Here is a 19,688-nt window from a genome sequence, read left to right on the forward strand (position 1 = left end):
CAACTGTGCACAGAAAAGTAGTCACTAATATTTCGTGCTGTGAATTCCAGGAATGAGATTTTTTTTAAATGGCCAGAGAAGGGTCATTGCTGGGCTTACAGAACCTCACTCTTCCTCTGAAGTAAAAGGCAAAATAAAGAGTTGGTGCCCTGAGCCAAGCAGACTGCTACCTCTTTGCCTGTATGTCTTGGTACTTGAGAACTGTTTAAAGTTGTTTCAAGTTACTTGAGAACTGTTTAAAGTTGTGTTGTAATCCAAATCTGCTGAAGTCATTGCTGACAAAGCCAAAACAGATGGAGCGCTGGGCTGAGCAATACTCCGAGCTGTATTCACGCAAGAACATTGTAGTTGATGCAGCCCTCGAGCTCCTACCAGTAATGGACAAACTGGATCAGGAACCGACTGTGGATGAACTGAAGAGAGCCATCGACAGCATTGCAGCAGGAAAGGCCCATGGCCAGGATGGTATACCACCAGAGGTAATCACGTGTGCCGCGGACACACTCCTGGAACCCCTACATGAGCTACTGTGCCTGTGCTGGAAAGAGGGTGAGGTTCCACAGGACATGGGTGACGCTAACATTGTAACATTGTATAAGAACAAAGGAGACAGAAGCGACTGCAACAACTACCGTGGAATCTCCCTCCTAAGCATCACTGGTAAACTGTTTGCTCGCGTCATCCTTGGCAGACTCCAGAAGATTGCTGAGAGGGTGTATCCCAAATCGCAGTGTGGATTCCGAGCAGAGAGGTCTACAGTTGACATGGTCTTCTCTCTAAGGCAGCTGCAGGAGAAGTGCAGGGAGCAGAGGAAGCTACTCTACATAGCCTTCATCGACCTGACCAAGGCCTTTGACTTGGTCAGCAGGGATGGTCTGTTCAAACTGCTCCACAAGATAGGCTGTCCTCCACAGTTACTCAAGATGATCCAGTCGTTCCACAAAGACATGAGAGGAACCATCCAATATGACGGCACTTTATCGGATGCTTTCAGAATCAGGAGCGGCGTCAAACAAGGATGCGTGCTTGCTCCAACATTGTTCAGGATCTTCTTCGCACTCCTCCAGAAGCATGCCTTAGGATCTTCAACAGAGGGCATCTTGCTGCACACAAGATCTGATGGGAAACTCTTTAATCTTGCAAGGCTGAAAGCTAAGTCTAAGGTGAGGGAAGTCCTCATCAGAGACATGCTGTTCGCAGACGATGCTGCTGTAGTGTCTCACACAGAAGACCAGCTTCAAAAACTGCTGGATCAGTTCTCCAAAGCGTGCAAGAACTTTGGGCTTACCATCAGCCTAAAGAAGATGAACGTACTTGGTCAGGATGTTGCTGAATCCCCATCAATCAGCATTGACAACTATATGCTAGAGGTCGTCCACAAGTTCGTTTACCTCAGATCCACCATCACTGACACCCTGTCGTTGGACACTGAGCTAAATAGGAGGATCGGAAAAGCGGCCACAACTCTGTCCAGACTCAGCAAGAGAGTGTGGAATAACACAAAGCTGTACACACACACCAAAATTCAAGTCTACAGAGCCTGCATCCTCAGCACCCTCCTTTATGGCAGCGAGACTTGGACCCTGTATGCCCGCCAGGAAAAGAGGCTGAACGTCTTCCACTTGCGCTGCCTCAGGCACATCCTTGGAATATCATGGAAGGACAGAGTGACCAACACTGCCGTCCTCGAGCAAGCTGGAATCCCAACCATGCACACCCTCCTCAGGCAGCGGCGGCTCTGCTGGCTTGGCCACGTCCACAGGATGATTGATGGAAGGATTCCAAAGGACATCCTGTATGGTGGGCTAGCCTCTGGCAAAAGACCTCCCGGACACCCCCAGTTGCGTTACAAAGATGTCTGCAAGAGAGACCTCAGAGAGGTAGACATCGAGCTGGACAACTGGGAAGAACTAGCAGACGACCGCGGCAGATGGAGGCAGGGGTTACACAAGGGCCTTCAGAAGGGCGAGATGAGGATCAGACAGCCAGCAGAGGAGAAGCGAGCACACAGAAAGCACACTAAGGACTTGCCAGACACCCACCACATCTGCAAGAGATGCAGCAAGGACTGTCACTCTCCTGTGGGTCTTCATAGTCACAGTAGACGCTGTAAATGAAGCCCTCAATTGAAACTATAAAGGGTGCGATCCATAGTCTATGCAGACTGAAGGATGCCTACTACTACTAAAGTTGTTTAACAAGCCGCGTTCTAATCAAGTTGGGATCTCCTGCCTTTCACCCAACCTGCCCCCCCAGTGTTCAGTTTCTACCCAGAATATGATAACGCTAGCAAAGAAATCCTTAGCAGTATATTTTGTGTATTCACGGTCTGCAGTGTTTTCACTAGCAAATGAAGAGCTACTGTTCCAAGTAGTACACGATTTTTTTTTTACTTAAAATAAACTGAAGAATGTCAAACAGTGAAATGGGTTCAGCAAAGATTGTACAGAACAAAATTACCAATCAATTTGTTGGCAAGACATAATTAAAGCACAATATTCTTTGAACCACTTGCTTTGCTATTTCTCTTTGGAGAACTTAACATTTGATTACTGCATGGCAAACTGGGTGCCTGCATCAGGGATCTGTACATACTATGGAAAATTAAAATTACATGATTTTAACAGCTTTACTGAGCTCGTGTAACAGTGTTTCTTATAAAACTTGAAAAATCACAAATCCTCTTAAATGGAAAATTATGATCCATGGAGTCAGAGAACAATTTCCTTAGAAGATGACACACATACTGCAGTCTAACAAGTCCCCTCTTAAATTGGAAAACACATACACAGAAAGCTAGATGAAGAATCATAACCTATTTATAAAATAAATGTCCAAAATTTGAGAACTAGTACCTGAGAACACGACGACTTTATCTATATTCCATTACCCTTTCAGAAGGAGAATGCAAATGCAGATGAACAGAAATGCAAATGAGGTGCCGATTTACATATTGAGCACCTCATTTGCATGAGGGCAGCCACTCACTGTTGCAGAAGTGCTGTTTTCGGAAAATAAACAGGGTTCATTTGAAAACAAACCCTGTTTTCGAAAGAACCCTTCTTCCTGAAAAAAAATTGATGTTTATGTTTATACAATTGCTTGCCCTGCAAATTTAACCTGGGATCAGAAATTCCTCAGTTCCTGGGTTCTTGTTGAGTCACATACCCCAAACTGGAAATCTGCATTCAGAATGTTATGTAAGCCACAACAGAATCCAGCTTATTCTTCCGGAGCTGCCTTGCCATTCAAGTGCTAACCGGAAATGACAGTATTACAAATTAATTTCACCACAGCTATGGCTCTGAGTACTCAGAATTGACTGATGTGGAACCAGATTTTACATATTCTACCTTCAGAGTGGAAAAGGACTTTGTTTAAAAAAAAAAAATCTCATGGCAGTTCAAGTTAGTTGACTTATTGTGATAAAGTTTAAACTTAGTCCAAAACACTGTACAGACAAAACAAAAAAAACAAAGCAGGAAGTTGATAAAGCCCCTTCTCACTGCTGGGGCCTTTCCCCAGTATGGAAGCCTTTAACTGAAGCAGGGAAAGACTGGACAGCAGGGAGCAAAGGGACACACTGCTACTAAAAAGAGCAGTACCGAAAAGGAAGGCAATGCTGGAACAGACACACCTATGCAGGGTACATGCCTTAAGGGTTATGGCATGTCCTTGCTCTATTCATCTAAGAATTGCATCCCCTTCTACACTGCTATTTGTGCCCAAGCGTACCACATGCCGTATGCCACTATAAGGCTGTGTCTACACTACCATCTTCCTTCAAAGGAAGGATGGTAAGTAGGGTGTTGGGAGTTTACTAATGAAGTGCTGTACTGCATAGCAGCACTTCATTAAGCAAATTCCCCCTCATGGCAACTTCAAAGTACCGGCTCATGTCTAACTGTGGCACACCCACCAGTACTTCGAAGTGCCAGGGCAACTTCAAAGTCCCTTTACTTTTACAAATTTTGAGAAATAAAAATTTTGAGGACTTCGAAATTGCCCCAGCACTTTGAAATACCAGAGAGTGAGCTGCGGCTAGACGCGAGCTGGTACTTCAAAGTTTAAAACTTCAAAATTGCCGCTGGCGGGGGCGGGGGGGGGGTTGTTTAATGAAGTGCTGCGTATGCAGCGCAGCACTTCATTAGTAAACTCCCAACACCCTACATACCATCCCTCCTTCAAAGGAGGGTGGTAGTGTAGACAAGCATTAAGGTATAGTATAGAAGTACCCTACATTTATTCCCAGTACCAACCATTTGCGCTGCTTCCCACTGCACCATTCTCTTACATTCTCTCTTAACATAGGTTAAATTCAGGGCCTTCTAGAACCCCATGAGAAATTCAAAAGGAACTTACTCGGGGCAACAAGCAGCCATAACCCCTGGCAGGAAGCCTCTGGCTATCTCCTGACACAATGATTCACTCAATTCTGAAACATGAACTAAGATTAAGCTTCCAATTTGTTGTCTAGCATTTTTATCCATTCCTCCCTTCAAACTGACTGAGCTCCCTCTCCCTGTTCATTTTGATTTTCACAATCATTCCTTCCACTCCATTCTTAATTTTTGCCTGCACTTCATGCAATTGCTTGCTGCCTTCATCCATTTCTCTGTTCAATTCCTTACCCTCCCCCATGTGAACTCCTAGAAACCATAACTTACATTTTTTATAACACAAATAATGTAAGTATACTCAAAGAATATTTAGAAACCAATAAGATGCATGGCAATTGGCACACTAATCACTTTGCTTTAGGTTATATCCCTTTCCCTCATCCTACGTGTGTGGACTAGGGGGTAGCTTTAAGAGAAAAAAAAAACCAAAAACAAAAAAACAAAAAAAAACCCTATATGATCTTCAAGGCAGGAATTGTGTTTTTATGTTTCTATGTGCGATTTTGTTTTGTTTTTTTGGCTCCCCAGCATACTGTGGGTGTTGCCACAGTATTATTATGTAGTAGAAAGTGATTCATGTTTATAACAGTAAATTTTTGACTGTTTGAAAATAGAAGTAACTGTGCAGCACTGGTACAATGCTGCCCATTGCTCAATGAGGCCTCTGAGCTATGCAGAGGATTTTGTACAGCATAAAATCCTCTATGATTAAAAGAAGATATTAAATCAATAATGTTGTTTATGAAGAATGCATGGGCTGGCAGCACTGCATAAGCGGTCAGAATATGATACTGTTATTTTAATCTGAAAAGAGAGCATGGAAAGGCAAATAGAATACTGAAGAACTAACCAAGATGGCATTATTAAAACAAAAGGTGAGGCGGAGAGGAATCTTCTTACTTGGAAGAGAAATTGATTAAAACAGAAAAGCACTTTGAAAGTGTGATGGGTATCCACCTCACACAGGACTGAAAGGGGTGAAGGCAGCTGGTTAGCTGATTACCTCCAGGGGCTGCACTTGAAGAAGGGGGCAAGAAGCAGGAAATCTACTGCAAGCTGGGCATTCAGAGGCAGAGCCTATAAAGCCATGAAACTGGCAAGACTATGCCAATGAGAACCCATCATAAGAGACATCAGCCTCAAGAGCTAATGTCCAGGGTGACCAGGAAAAGGCTCCAGACAAATGGTGAGTGGCAGCAAATTATAGTTATAATATATTTTTTAAAAAATGCCATTATAGCATTAAGCTGAAGCAAAAAGATGGACTACAAACCTATATCTAGATAGCCCCTCCCTTTCAGAAGGGGCATGAAAATACTGCCGGTTGTAAATGCATCAGAACACAGATTTACAAATCTCAGGCCTCATCTGCCGCATTTCTGGAAGTGTTGCTTTCGGGGTGGGGGCGGGTAAAGCCATGTAAACATGGTTCTGTCAAAAATGGGGCTCGATTTTAAAGAAACCTTGTCTGCACAGTAATTTTTTTTTCCCCCGAAAACTGTACTTCCGGAACTGCAAGTGGCTGTTGTTATGCAAATTATACATCATGCAAATTATCACCTCATTTGTATTTTCGAACGGACACATTTGCACACCCCTCCTGAAAGGGAGGGGCTGCGTAGATGCAGCTTCACAGAGAAAACTATCATCACAAGCATATTTCACAACAGTAGCAAACAGCAGAGAAATAGGAGTTTTGATGTTAGCATTCTCTTACTCCAAATGCTATTCAATAAAAAGTATCTTTTAAAACGATTTAAGAATGTCTTTAATATAATATCAGAGAGGTAGCTGTGTTAGTCTGTAGCTTTGAGAACAACAAGAAGTGCTGTGGCACCTTACAGACTAACAGATATTTTGGCGCATAAGCTTTCGTGGGCACAGACCCACTTCATCAGATGATGCTACTGAGTGAGGGATATAGTTATTGCACAATCACAGATGTAACTCCTGTAAAACTGAATGTGCAGGGAGACAATAGCTTGCTAGATAGAAAAGACAGGAGATTAGCATAGATCATGAAACCAACACTTACACACTTAGAATCATAGAACACTAGGACCGGAAGGGGCCTCGAGAGGCCATCAAGTCCAGTCCCCTGCCCCGACGGCAGGACCGACCACTATCTACACCATCCCTGACAGACATCTATCTAATCTGTTCTTAAATATCTCCAGCGAGGGAGATTCCACAACCTCCCCTGGCAACTTATTCCAGTACTTGACCACCCTGACAGTTAGGAACCTTTTCCTAATGTCCAACCTAAACTTCCCTTGCTACAGCTTAAGTCCATTGCCTCTTGCTCTCTCCTCAGAGGCCAAGAAGAACAAGTTTTCTCCCTCCTCCTTATGACACCCTTTAAGATATCTGAAAACCGCTATCATGTCCCCCCTCAATCTTCTTTTTTCCAAGCTAAACAAGCCCAATTCTTTCAGCCTTTCTTCATAAGTCATGTTCTCCAGACCTTTTATCATTCTAGTTGCTCTTCTCTGGACCTTCTCTAATTTCTCCACATCTTTCTTGAATTGGGGTGCCCAGAACTGGACACAATATTCCAGCTGAGGCCTAACCAGCGCAGAGTAGAGCGGTAGAATGATTTCTCGTGTCTTGTTCACAACACACCTGCTAATGCATCCCAGAATCATGTTTGCTTTTTTTGCAACAGCATCACACTGTTGACTCATATTTAACTTGTGATCTACTAGAACCCCTAGGTCCCTTTCTGCTGTACTCCTTCCTAGACAGTCTTTTCCCATTCTGTATGTGTGAAACAGATTATTCCTTCCGAAGTGCAGCACCTTACATTTATCTTTATTAAACTTCATCCTGTTTACTTCAGACCATTTCTCCAATTTATCTAGATCATTCTGAATTATGACCCTATCCTCCAAGGTAGTTGCAACCCCTCCCAGCTTGGTATCATCTGCAAACTTAATAAGCGTACTTTCTATGCCAATATCCAAATCATTAATGAAGATATTGAACAGAACTGGTCCCAAAACAGATCCCTGCGGAACCCCACTTGTTATGCTTTTCCAGCTGGATTGAGCACCATTAACAATTACTCTCTCGGTACGATTAGCCAGCCAGTTATGCACCCAGCTTATTGCAGCCCCATTTAAGTTGGACTTGCCTAGTTTGTCAATATTATGCGAGACCGTATCAAATGCTTTACTAAAGTCTAGGTATACCACATCCACTGCTTCTCCCTTATCTACGAGTCTCATTACCGTGTCAAAAAAAAGCTATCAGGTTGGTTTGACATGATTTATTTTTTACAAAACCATGCTGGCTGTTCCCTATCACTTTACTACCTTCCAAGTGCTTGCAGATGACTTCCTTAACTACCTGCTCCATTACCTTTCCTGGCACAGAAGTTAAGCTGACTGGCCTGTAATTTCCTGGGTTGTTCTTATTCCCCTTTTTGTAGATGGGCACTATATGTGCCCTCTTCCAGTCTTCTGAAATCTCTCCTATCTCCCATGACTTTCCAAAAATGAGAGCTAACGGCTCAGCTACCTCTTCTATCAGCTCCTTGAGGATTCTAGGATGCATTTCATCACGCCCTGGTGACTTGCAGACATCTAATTTTTCCAAATGGTTTTTAACTTGTTCTTTTTTTATTTCAAAAACTAACTCTACCCCTTTTCCACCAGCATTCACTATGTCAAGCATTCCTTCAGATTTCTCTGTGAAGACCGAAACAAAGAAGTCATTAAGCATCTCTGCCATTTCCAAGTTCCCCATTACTGTTTCTCCCTCCTCACTGAGCAATGGCCCTACCCTGTCCTTGGTCTTCCTCTTGTTTCTAATATATTTGTAAAAGGCCGCCTTGTTACCCTTTATGCCTGTAGCTAGTTGGAGCTCATTTCGTGCCTTAGCCTTTCTAATTTTACTCCTGCATTCCTGTGTTATTTGCCTATGTTCATTCTTTGTAATTTGTCCTAGTTTCCATTTTTTATAGGATTCCTTTTTTAGTTTGAGATCATGCAGGATCTCCTTGTTAAGCCAAGGCAGTCTTTGCCCATATTTACTATCTTTCCTACATAGGGGAATAGCTTGTTTTTGGGCCCTTAATAATGTCTCTCTGAAAAACTGCCAACTCTCCTCAGTTGTTTTTCCCCTCAGTTTTTCCTCCCATGGGATCTTACCTACCAGCTCTCTGAGTTTACCAAAATCTGCCTTCCTGAAATCCATCATCTCTATTTTGCTATTTTCCCTCCTACCAGTCCTTAGAATTAAAACCTAAACATTCCAAAAAGAATATCACACACAGTATGGTGCAATTAAGTAAATATATCAATTGTGTGCACATGAAAACATTTTCATGAGTGGAATTTAAAAACCTGCAGTTTGAAAAGGAGGCAACTTGCACAGAGGCAAGTAGATGCAAATAGCCATTAAAACATGCTAATTCGCAATTAAAATGCATGTTTATGTTTGACAAATTTTCACTATCTTTTTGCTAAAAGCCCCACTCCTACTTATCTTATTTTCAGCACAATGGCCTTTATAATCTAAAATAAATCAACACTGGTGAATTTAACTGAAGCCAGAACCAAAAAGAACAGCCATGCTTAATGACATACAATTTTCTACATAGCTGTGCATATCAGCAGAGCCCACATTAAAGGTATTAAGCTCCGTCCAACAAGTCTGCTGTCCCATTTAAACAAATTAAGCAAGGAGGAAAGAATGGTTCATTTTTAATCTTAAATTTTCAGTTAGGCAAAACCAAAACAATGATTGTTAACAAATATCTTTCTTCCACCTTTTCCAAGAAAGTAGCAAAGATTAATGCTTTTGGTGAGTAAATAAAAATTCCAGCAGCATGGGGGTGGGGAGAATAATTTGCTTGTCCTTAACAAACTGGGAATCTTACTTTTCATTCAAGTGGCTGAGAATACTTTAATCTCAACATTTACATTCTTTTTCAATGTAGCCAGAACAAAATTGCCAGCAAAAATATTTTCCTAAACAATACATTGATCTAAATAATTAAATAGCTTTTTCTCACACTACTAGCACAACATTTCCCCTCACCCTTAAACTGCCCAAGCAAATTATCTTCCTATTTTTGTGAAGGATAACATTCCTCAATTTCAATATATTGAATCTGGAAAATAAACCTCAAATTGTCACATATGCTTTTTTTTCCCTTTAAAAAAAAGTATCATATCATAAACTAATGACACAACAAGAAAACCATCCAACAGTTTCCTTGGAAACTGAGGTACAAAAGGACTCTTCATAATGAATAAAAAAGAAAGTAGAAAAAAATTGAGTACTATTTTAAAACCAGATCACTGAGCCGTTAATACAAAAACAAAAAACGTGTGAACTATAGACACAATATTCCATTTCAGTGTAATTGTTTAATATTGTTTTCCGTCTACCTATCTCAGAACACTAACAGTCAGTCAGTTTTGGTGAGTTTCTTAATTTTTTCATTCATAATATTATTTTGTTAAGGCTTTATAACTAATGTCTAAGGTCCCAATCCTGCAATCTGATCTGAGCTGGTGACTCTGTTCGAATAAATATGACATGCGAGTCCAACAGTAATATTTCAGACACCTTAAAAACTTCACTAAAAGAATACTTACATTAAAATGTCAATTAATAGTGTTCTTACAGCTTAGTGAATTAATCTTACCCATCATGAATTTAGTTGCTATAGGTAAGCATGAAGTTGGCATTAAAAATGAAGTTATTCTTTTGCCAGTTCCATTTTTTTCAGGAAGGACTGCTTCTTGCTTATGGAAAATTTGAGGGAAATGCCAAGTAATTTTTCAGAAAAAGGTGAGTGAGGAAAGATCTTTCATTGGACCAAGTTCTGAGGCAAAAGTGACAAAACTTGTGAGCTTCATAGCGGAGTTTAAAGAAGAGGTGCACACAATTTAAAACAGAGGAGACAGGCGCACATGAGAGCTATTAAGAAGAAATATTGATAGTAGCCTTAGCTAATTGCACCAGTAGGTTATAAATTCAGATCAATGTTCCACTATGTCAGGCACTGTACAAGTAATGAGATAGTTCATGAATTCTGCAGCTTACAGTCAAAACACAAGGCATAAAAGAGGGAGTAACAGCGGGAGGGAAAGGGAGCAAAATAAATTAGAGTTTAAGACAAGATGAATATAATCTAGAAATAAAAATATTAATGTATGAAAAACAAGTAGCTGTATTCACCTGTAAGCTCTTTGAGGAAAAGCGCACATATCTATATTTTTACAATATGATTCACCTTCACAGAAGTGGTAAAGTGGATGAATTAAACAGTGATGGTTCAATAACTCCAAATTTTGTGTGCCCTAGAAAAATATTCTATTGACTAAATTCATAACATCTCCCTTAATCATGTGATTCATTAGAAACTCTGAATGTTTTAACTCAGAGACTTTTTCATAGACAAATGAAAAAGCTTGGCAGGTTAAAATCTGATGCAATGTTCTGGAGTACACACAAGGACAGTTATTTTAAGACAGGAGTTGTGATCCATGAGAGTGGGTTAATGAAGGTTGCTTTAGTTGCTAACGCAATGCATTCACACTCAAGGGCAAATATAACTTTTCATATGCTGGTAATCTGTTATGACTAGCAAACAGTCTGCACAAGTTTCATCTACACAAGCAGCTGCTTACTTCGTTAAGGTTTTCTCCTCCATTATTCATTTAGTGAGCACCAAAATCAATGATGTTAGCAAGAATATATACAAAGTTCTGTAAGCGAAATACAATTGTGTGAATATATAGTTTTCCCTCCACAAGCTGAATTTCCTTCCACAAATTGAATTGTGTTTATGGTATTTTTGTTACCTTTGCATTTTGTGTAATCCATCAGAATATAAAAAAGGAAGCTCTCAACTTTGTGCATCAACCACTCTGCTAATCAGCCTAATTCAACTTTTACCTACGGCATGGTCGGGAAAGTCTGCTACTGCATCTCATAAGGCATGTTTTCAAATGAGAACTCATCTGACATTCAAGGACACAAGGTACTGCCAGCCAAACTTAACTATACGTTAAATAGGCTTCTGGGCAGTGAATTCCATTCTTTTCTTTCAGATAGTAATGGTAACTTGTTGTGGGGGTTGAAGAAAGAGCATCTGTGTGGGGCTGGAATAAGGGGTTCCTTGGCTACCGCTCAGTTTTGCCCTCACAATGGAGGTGAAAAGGAAGAAGGAGAAGAGGGAGCCTGTCTTGTGGGCTAGTGTAAGGGGCAGGAGTTCTGCACTGTTCTCTGCAGGATAGGAAGACTTCAGATGTGGGAAGTGCTGCATTCATTTATGTTCTCAGTTAAATTAAAATAGCTCCTGGAAATGAATTCAACCTAAGAATAATTTAGCGGTGTGAAATCTGACTCCTGCAGCATCGAGGCAACAATAGCCCACAGGCAGCTGCAACGGTCTGGTCATGGGGTCAGGATGCCTGATACATGCCTTCTTAAAAGGATTTTCTTCACTTACGCTATGTCTACACTACAATATAAATTCAATTTTATAATGCTGGGTTTTATAAATTCGAACCTGAGTATCTTCACCTCTCCAAAAAGTCAAGTCAGTGCTGCCACAATGAATCACCAAACATCAACTGTTGCAGCAGTGCATTGTGGGAACCTATCCCACAGTTCCCTCAGGCCTGTAGCACTCTGGGCTTTTTTGCTGGTACAGTATGGAACAAAAACGCCCCACAAGTGGTTGATGTCATCTTCCCACATTGCATTGCCCTCATTCCTCTCCTGTGGAAAGCAAACAGCCCTTTTTTCAGAAAGACAAGAGGAAAAGTAGGGAATCCCAGGTGAAAGAAAACCAAATACACTTGCTCCAGAAGGTAACTGAACCATGTAAACTAGTTGCTCAGTTGCTTTTCCCCCATTACCTGATCACCCAACTAGCACACCAGTCAGGGGCCTGTCCTAACCACATGCCAGAATGACTGTGTGCCAGGGGATCACACAGGTGACTGGGTCATCTCAACTGGTCCCTCAGCTACTTTGATCCAGCTTGACACCACCCCACCTGACCAGAACAGTATGACTTTTATATAATAAGCCAAATAGCATGCCAGGCAGAGGACTGTCATACCCACATGCCAGAATAACCATGTGCCCCGGTATCACCCAGGTGAATAGCCCATCTCATCTGGTCCCTCAGCTACTTTGCCCCGCTAGAAGCTACAGTATGGTATGATCTGTCTTAAGGAAGCCACTAGAAAAGGAATTTTCCAAAAGAAACGAGGATTGGAAAAAAAGCATCTACAAAGACCACCAAATTAACTGAAATCTTTTTCTTCTATAACTGTGTCCTGAGCCCCCCCATCCTTCCCTGCAACATACATAGACGGGTGGGGTGTGTAGTTGAGGGAACAGTTGACATAGTCCCTTCAAGGATTTCAGAGACTTCCCCCCAGCAAAAGCCAGCTCCTGAAATCTTTGCTGCATTTGCCGACGAGGGGTGGGGGACTTTCTCTGGTAACAGACAGCCACCAAAATCTTTGCTGCAGGAGGGGCAGGGGAGAGCCTTCCCCCGCAGTGACAGCCAGCCACTGAAATCTTTGTTGTGGGAGGGGAGACCTCCCCAAGCAACAGTAAGCCCCCAAACTCTTTGCCAAACTCTCCCCGCTCACGCCCCCAGCAACAGCCAGATCCTGAAAATCTTTCCCGCCTTTGGAGCCCTCACCATGCGCAAGCTAGGACATGGTGCTGCCACAAGCACGTGCTTTCATTGGGTCAGGGGCTAGCCACCTGATGTGGCAGGGCACAGGAAAGACCCCAAATGCATGGCTCCCATTGGAGAAGAGGAGGCTACCCCTGTACAAATGTGAATGGTAGAAAAGATGGTAGAAAAGCCTCTCATGCAAGCATGACCTCCACCCACAGCCAAGCTGCCACGTGTTACAGTGGGGCAGGACCTGGTTCCAGCACCAGCGGGGTGGGGGGGTTGTTTAAGAAAAAAATCTCTGCCTCTCCTGCTACATCATGTGCAGGAAGGAAGCCTAAGGCTATTCTGGTAAGTGGATAAAGAAGGGGATGTTTTTAATGAGAAGATAATAAAGAAGGAAGTTTCTCAGCCTCTCATACAAGCATGACCCCACAGCCTAACCACCATGGGCTTCTCGGTGCAGAATTCAAATTCACAGGCTTCCTATTACCTGATACATTTCACTTGCCCTGGATGTTTTAGGAGAGATTTCTCGATTTAAGAAGATTTATGTTCAGTCCTTTCCATCTCTTCTAAACCAGAAACACTACTTGACCATAATTTGTCCAACCAGTTCTCTTGACCCGCCCCATCACAATGAAAGTTTGTACAGATACAAAATGAACAGTACAGATTGCATGAGCACTCCTCCAAGACAGTCAGCCACCACAGTAACCCTTTCCTTTTATTTTACCTGCCACACTACCCAGCTCTCTCCTAAGGCTTATCTCCTTTTCATCATCAGATACGAGTAAAGTAACTTCCTTTAAAGCTGATACTAATAGAGTTTTGTGCATCAGCCAGTGAAATGTGATAAGAAAGCAACAGGATTTGCAGTACACAAGTCAGGCAGCTTAACATACATGGGTTTAGATTTTTTTTTAGTGCTGGAAACTGTCCAACAGGAGGCACAGCATGGATTTTAATTGATTAATGCTTTAAAAATATTTTGTACAGAGCCTACTGTACTGTGTATTCTATTGCTAATTATTCTTCAAAGATGTAGGCTGGGTGAATTAATATCTTTTACTGGACCATCCTTCGATGATGCAAATAATAAATCTTCATGCACTGTGAACAATGATCCACTTAGTGCCTAGACTTTGCTACCTGATATTTACAGAATATTTTAAAATATATGCATATGATGCTTGTTTTCTTCTATTTTAAGATTCACAGTACTTTATGCTCTAGAAATATAGGGTTGTTGTGTTTTTGTTTTTTAACCCCTGAAAACACTGAGTTTGTTTTGGTGGTGAATTCAAAGTAAAGAAATTCCAGAAATTAACTAAGCACATTGCATACAGTTAACCAGGCTAATTTAAAATGTTAGAATTTACTAATTTACTGAGGAGTATGGTGGACCAGTCGCCTTTCATGAGTTGGCCTAAGAGATGAGGAGAATTTGGCTTTAAAGGCAGGTTCACTCAATGAAGTCTTTCTGATGAGTTGTAGTCAAAGTGCCTGGAATTGCCACAATTACATCAGAGAGGAGTATATTAGTCCCTGAAGGATGCTATGAAAGGACTCATCACTAGGTTCTCAATATCTCATCCTGTTTCATCTGGATTCCATGTCAGAGCAGCTTGGCTTATAGTGAGGAGAGTGCAGTAAGTCCGAGGAAAACATCACTCCATTTTGCTCAGATGCAGAAGAGAAACTTTTCTCTTCCATAGGCGGGCTACTTTTTTTCAGAGAGTTTGCCAAGATCCTGGAATATTCTGTGCAAGAACTGAGGCAGCCAACCCAGAAGCCACAAAGGTTTAAATTAATCATCAAAATAGAATACGTGTAACTAAAATGTTTAGAACTTACTGGGGAAAAAAACTAGTTTACAAAAATAGTTTACATAGGAGATGTTACTCTAGGCATTAATATCTAGTTTGATTTCATCTAAGAGTCTCTGCAAATATAGCGCTATCAATACAGTAATTACTATCAGGGGAGCATCATCTCAAATGACCACACAATTGTGTACAATAGCATAACATACTGGAAGATCAAAAATGCAGCTGAAAGAAATAATTTTAAAGCAAAACAATTATCTTTAAAATATGCCTCAATATAAACTCATTCCAAAAAATATAAATCCTAAATCTCCTAATATTTTGATAAAATAACATTGTATATTATTCATTTTATAAACATATACCTCATCTCTTACCTATTTTGACAGTCTCATAAGCAATTTATCATCTTTAAGACGGGTTTTCTCTCCCTCATTTTGTCAATATTGAAAGTATTTTAATATTCACCTTTACTAATGTTATCACTATCCTTTATTTCTTACAACACTAAGAAGGTACACAGAATGTCACCTATTCAGAATGTAAATATGTGCAAACAAATGTAAAATTTGGTTTGGTAAATCCTGGTGCAAGAGTAGTTGACAATATGAATAATGAAAAGACACAATTCATCATTTCAAGAAGCTTATTCAGTATTAAGCTATTTAAGAAATAACTTTTCTCTTTCTCTCTCTCTCATCGACACAGTAGTGCCACAAATATATGCTTAGTTCTGCTTGGCGTCACTTTGTTAACACTTTGTTCATTAATTTAACAAACTACCAGGAGAATATGTTTAGAATGGGCAAGGCATTATCTCTTGAATTTCATTTAATTAAACTCTGCTATAGCAACAGAACAGTCAGCATTTCATGGAGGGAATTATTTTGAGGCTGAAGACAGAAAATATTTCAAAGTCCCTGCTAAAACATGAAAACATAATCTAAAATTATCCCTGCACCACACTGTAATTTATAATATTAAAGATGTTATTTCCAGAGTTAGTAATTAATTGCATTCCACTGAGAAATTATTTGGCATTCTTGATAGCAAAACAATGCACAAAGGAACAAAACACAGTATTGAAGGACAACCATAAACAACCACTGTGACTCTGCCGAATTGCAACAATCATCGAGCTTAATGTGAAATAAATGTTGGCTGCTTTTTGTATGCAACCATTACTCTGCTGCAAAGAGATTGCCATTGAATTTTGATTATATTGCCTTAATAAAAAGTAATGGAAGTGGCTCATGCTCTAGTGGCTTTTCTTTAAATGATACACTGCAGTGATCTTGCAAAGGCCACTATGCCACAAGTTGATTGAGTATGACACCTTGCCTGAGAAGGGCTGTGTTATACTCTTGTGGTAGATAACTGCTCTGATATTGGCTAGACTACTTGCAAAGCTTTTATCTAAAGACTTTCAAATGAAACATCATTTAGGTCTAGGTTAGCTTTTAAGACTTACCATCGATCCGGCTAACAAGTTCTTCCAGCATTTTCACTTTCTTTTGAATCCCGGGCTGTGCAAATGTGTAGTTATCCTAAGGAGATAAAGTTCATATAAATAATATAGAGCAGCAAAAATTATAAAGACTTCTCATTTACGTATTTGAATCCATATATTTTTGCTTGGTACAAAATATATAAACTTTTCAGATAACAATGGTATTTTAAAAATCAAAGTTCTGTTTCTCTGTTTTCATTATTAATAAAATCACAGATCTCCATGTCCAATGGCATACCTTTAATTTTTGCCTGTCTTGTTTGTATTCTACTCACTAATCCTTCACTACTAACAAATTTTTGTTAATATTCTAAACCTCTGAGCAGATAACAAAAACATACCTTAAAAAAGCTGCCTATCAAAGGCTTCTCTTATCCCACCAAAATGTTAAATTTTACCCCACAATTACACAGATCTAAAGTGAAGGAAGTCCAGCCCTAAACCAGTGACATGATTATATTTTTAACCTGAGAAAGCTTAGATGCATATCCTCACCTGGCAGAAAAAAAACACAGCTCCACCTCAATGGAGTTATGAAAAACTGTATCAGTTAAATATTTACTCTCATGAGCCCAAAGTCACAGGTAAAACTGAACTCAAATGCAAAATGCAATTGTGCATTCAGCCTGAGTATTTGTATGTGCAAATACCTATTGTAGTTGCACAGACAAGGGGTTTGCATGTATTGCAAGCAAATAACTGGAAATTGTACAGAGAAGGAATATCATGCTTGGTTATATCATAGAAGATGATCTAAAGCGTACCACCCCCCCACCGATGCTTGTTAATATTTTGTAGAGAAAAGTTATTTGGATACATTACAGAATATCAAATTATTATTGGCACTTTTCATCTCCAAGGCGCCGTACAGTAGGACTCATGATACTACAGCATGATTTTAAATGCGGAGAAAGAATAAAAGAAACCATACTGCCAACACATTTTTGAAAGAAAAGACACATTTTAAAATTTGTTTTCTTATAAAATGTTGACTACACAAAATCATTAATGTGATATGGTATAAAAGATATTTTGCCATAATTCCCTTGTGACATGACATTGGTGAGCTGTGTAGCTATCCCAAAATCCTGTTATGAAACCAACCTTGCTCTTGGCATGTTAATTTTTCCTTTTCTATCTAGATTACAAGTAGGTAAATTTAACTTTGCATTAATACAATATTGAATATTTTAACATATTGACTTTTTTAAAAATACAACTTTAATGTATTCACTTTAATTTCTACAATTACATGTGTAGGTTTTGTAAATATTTAGAAAATGTAATTTAGATTTTTGAAATCTATAATGTCCTAAAACTGAACAAAATATTAAAACTTTGTTTGAGCTGATCAATCCCTACACAAATTAGAGTAGAACACATCAGAAATATGTAAACAAAGAGCACTATCTTGTCAATAACAGTAAACTAAAGAAACATGAGAGATTAGCAATAAATGCATTCTCTCTGGTAACCCAGGATTCACCTTCAAGAGACTCACTAAGGGCCTGATCCAAAATAGTAAATGGGATTTTTTTTCTGCCAGCTTCAATATGATTTGGATTAAACCCAAGGACACTATATGAATCTGTTTAGTAAAGTGTGTTTTCCCAACTACCAAAAAAAAAAACCTGACAAACTAGCATGAACAGTAGCCTCTGATCAGCAGAAATCAAGGACTGGAATAAAATGGATACTATGGATCAGATATATTGGCACATGTATAGATGTAGGCTGGAAAATTTACAAAGTGCTTATTTAAAATATATGTTTGATTATACACTATACTAGTTCTCAATTTACAAATATTATATTGAGAAAACAAATTCAAAAAGGACCTTTTTATAGGTACTATAGTCTGTTGCCCACCCTACAACTGTGAATTGAGGTCCCAACACTACTGTGGGGCTACCAACTGTGAAAAAAGGTATAGAGATGTGAAGTCTTACACCATCCCCCAAATTACACCCTTCCATTCATTACAGACATTTCCAGGAAAAGAAAATACCACTCAGGATAGTTAGAAAAATAATAAAACAGTAACTGCACATTATCCAGCTTAGGGGAGGATAGGATGGAAGAAGAGATGACTACAACAAACGGATAACCAGTAATTCTCTTGTGTTGTACATGTCTCTCTCCTCCCAGCCCATGACAAAGGATTAAGAACCAGACAGAAGAACAGCACTGATAGTGCTGTTAACCCCAGATATTACAAAGAAAAATAATAAATTGGACTTAAAAAATCATGAACGGGGCATAAAAATCTTGGACTAAAAATGCCTCTTATATAGCCCTCCTTTCCCCTTCTTGTTCTTCATCTTAGACACACTATGTTTCACTGTGTCAGCCTTGCAGCATTTCCCTGTATTCTGTCTGCAACCAGCTCCCCTTATTTTTATTTGTATGCTCATCACTCTGCCTCATCCCTCTGCCCACACTGCTTTGCATGCTCACAGCAAGATTCCTGCTCTCCACATTCCACAGTCACTTGCCCTGTTCCCTAATCCATATTCCAATAGCACCTCTTCCCAGCACATCCACATTCTCTTTTCCCATAACTAATGCTCAGGCTACATCTACACTACGAGATAAATTTGAATTTAAGGCAGTTAGCTCGATATTACCATGTGATTGTCTTCACTGTAAATACCACGAGCTTGATTTAGGGAGCACTAATATCGATATTATAAGTGTCATTGGAACCTGCTGAATGTAGCGTTGATTTTGAATTTAAAAGTTTGACTAAAGGTCAGTATGGAAGCACCATGTCTTAAAATCAAATTTATTAGCCTCCAGAAGTGCCCTGTATGTAACCCACAATGACCCCCCAGTGCTCCACTCTGGCCACTGCTCTCCAGGTGCACAGAAACTAGGTAACAGGAAGATCATGAATTTCGAATCAGGACAAGGAAGCCTGTGGCTGTGAGGTCATGTTTGTATGACAGGCTGAGAAATGTCTCTCTCTTTGCTATTAGCACTGAGAGAGAATCTAACCATTACAAATAGCTCCTGCATGGAGTTGGTGGTTCTGTCTCTACACTTGGTATTTCTCTCCTGTGCTGTTTGGTGCCAGCTGCTGCTCCACCGCACCACATGGCAGCAAAGCTGTTGTGGGGGGTCGTGCTTGCATCAGAGGCTGAGAAACCTCTTCTCAGCAGTTTATATTTGTGCACACCTCCTCACTCCCCCACAAGCGCCATGCAGTCAGGATCTTTCTCATTCTCAACCACATCATGTGGCTAGCCACCAACCCAATAAAAGACATGCCTACCATTCGGTACTGACCA

General features: G+C 40.1%; 1 protein-coding gene across 3 annotated transcripts in view; it reads right to left on the reverse strand.

Moving 5' to 3' along the window:
• The window catches only part of TBC1D22A (TBC1 domain family member 22A), a 441,404-nt gene that overhangs the window by 231,820 nt on the left and 189,896 nt on the right, over positions 1-19,688 (reverse strand). For all 3 annotated transcript variants that reach the window (XM_074984137.1, XM_074984136.1, XM_074984135.1), the window contains one exon: positions 16,360-16,435. In XM_074984137.1, coding sequence (XP_074840238.1) covers positions 16,360-16,435 — 76 coding nt within the window. The remainder of the gene's footprint in view (positions 1-16,359; positions 16,436-19,688) is intronic.

The sequence above is a fragment of the Carettochelys insculpta genome, chromosome 1 (assembly GCF_033958435.1).
Source record: "Carettochelys insculpta isolate YL-2023 chromosome 1, ASM3395843v1, whole genome shotgun sequence".
Classification (NCBI taxonomy): domain Eukaryota; kingdom Metazoa; phylum Chordata; order Testudines; family Carettochelyidae; genus Carettochelys; species Carettochelys insculpta.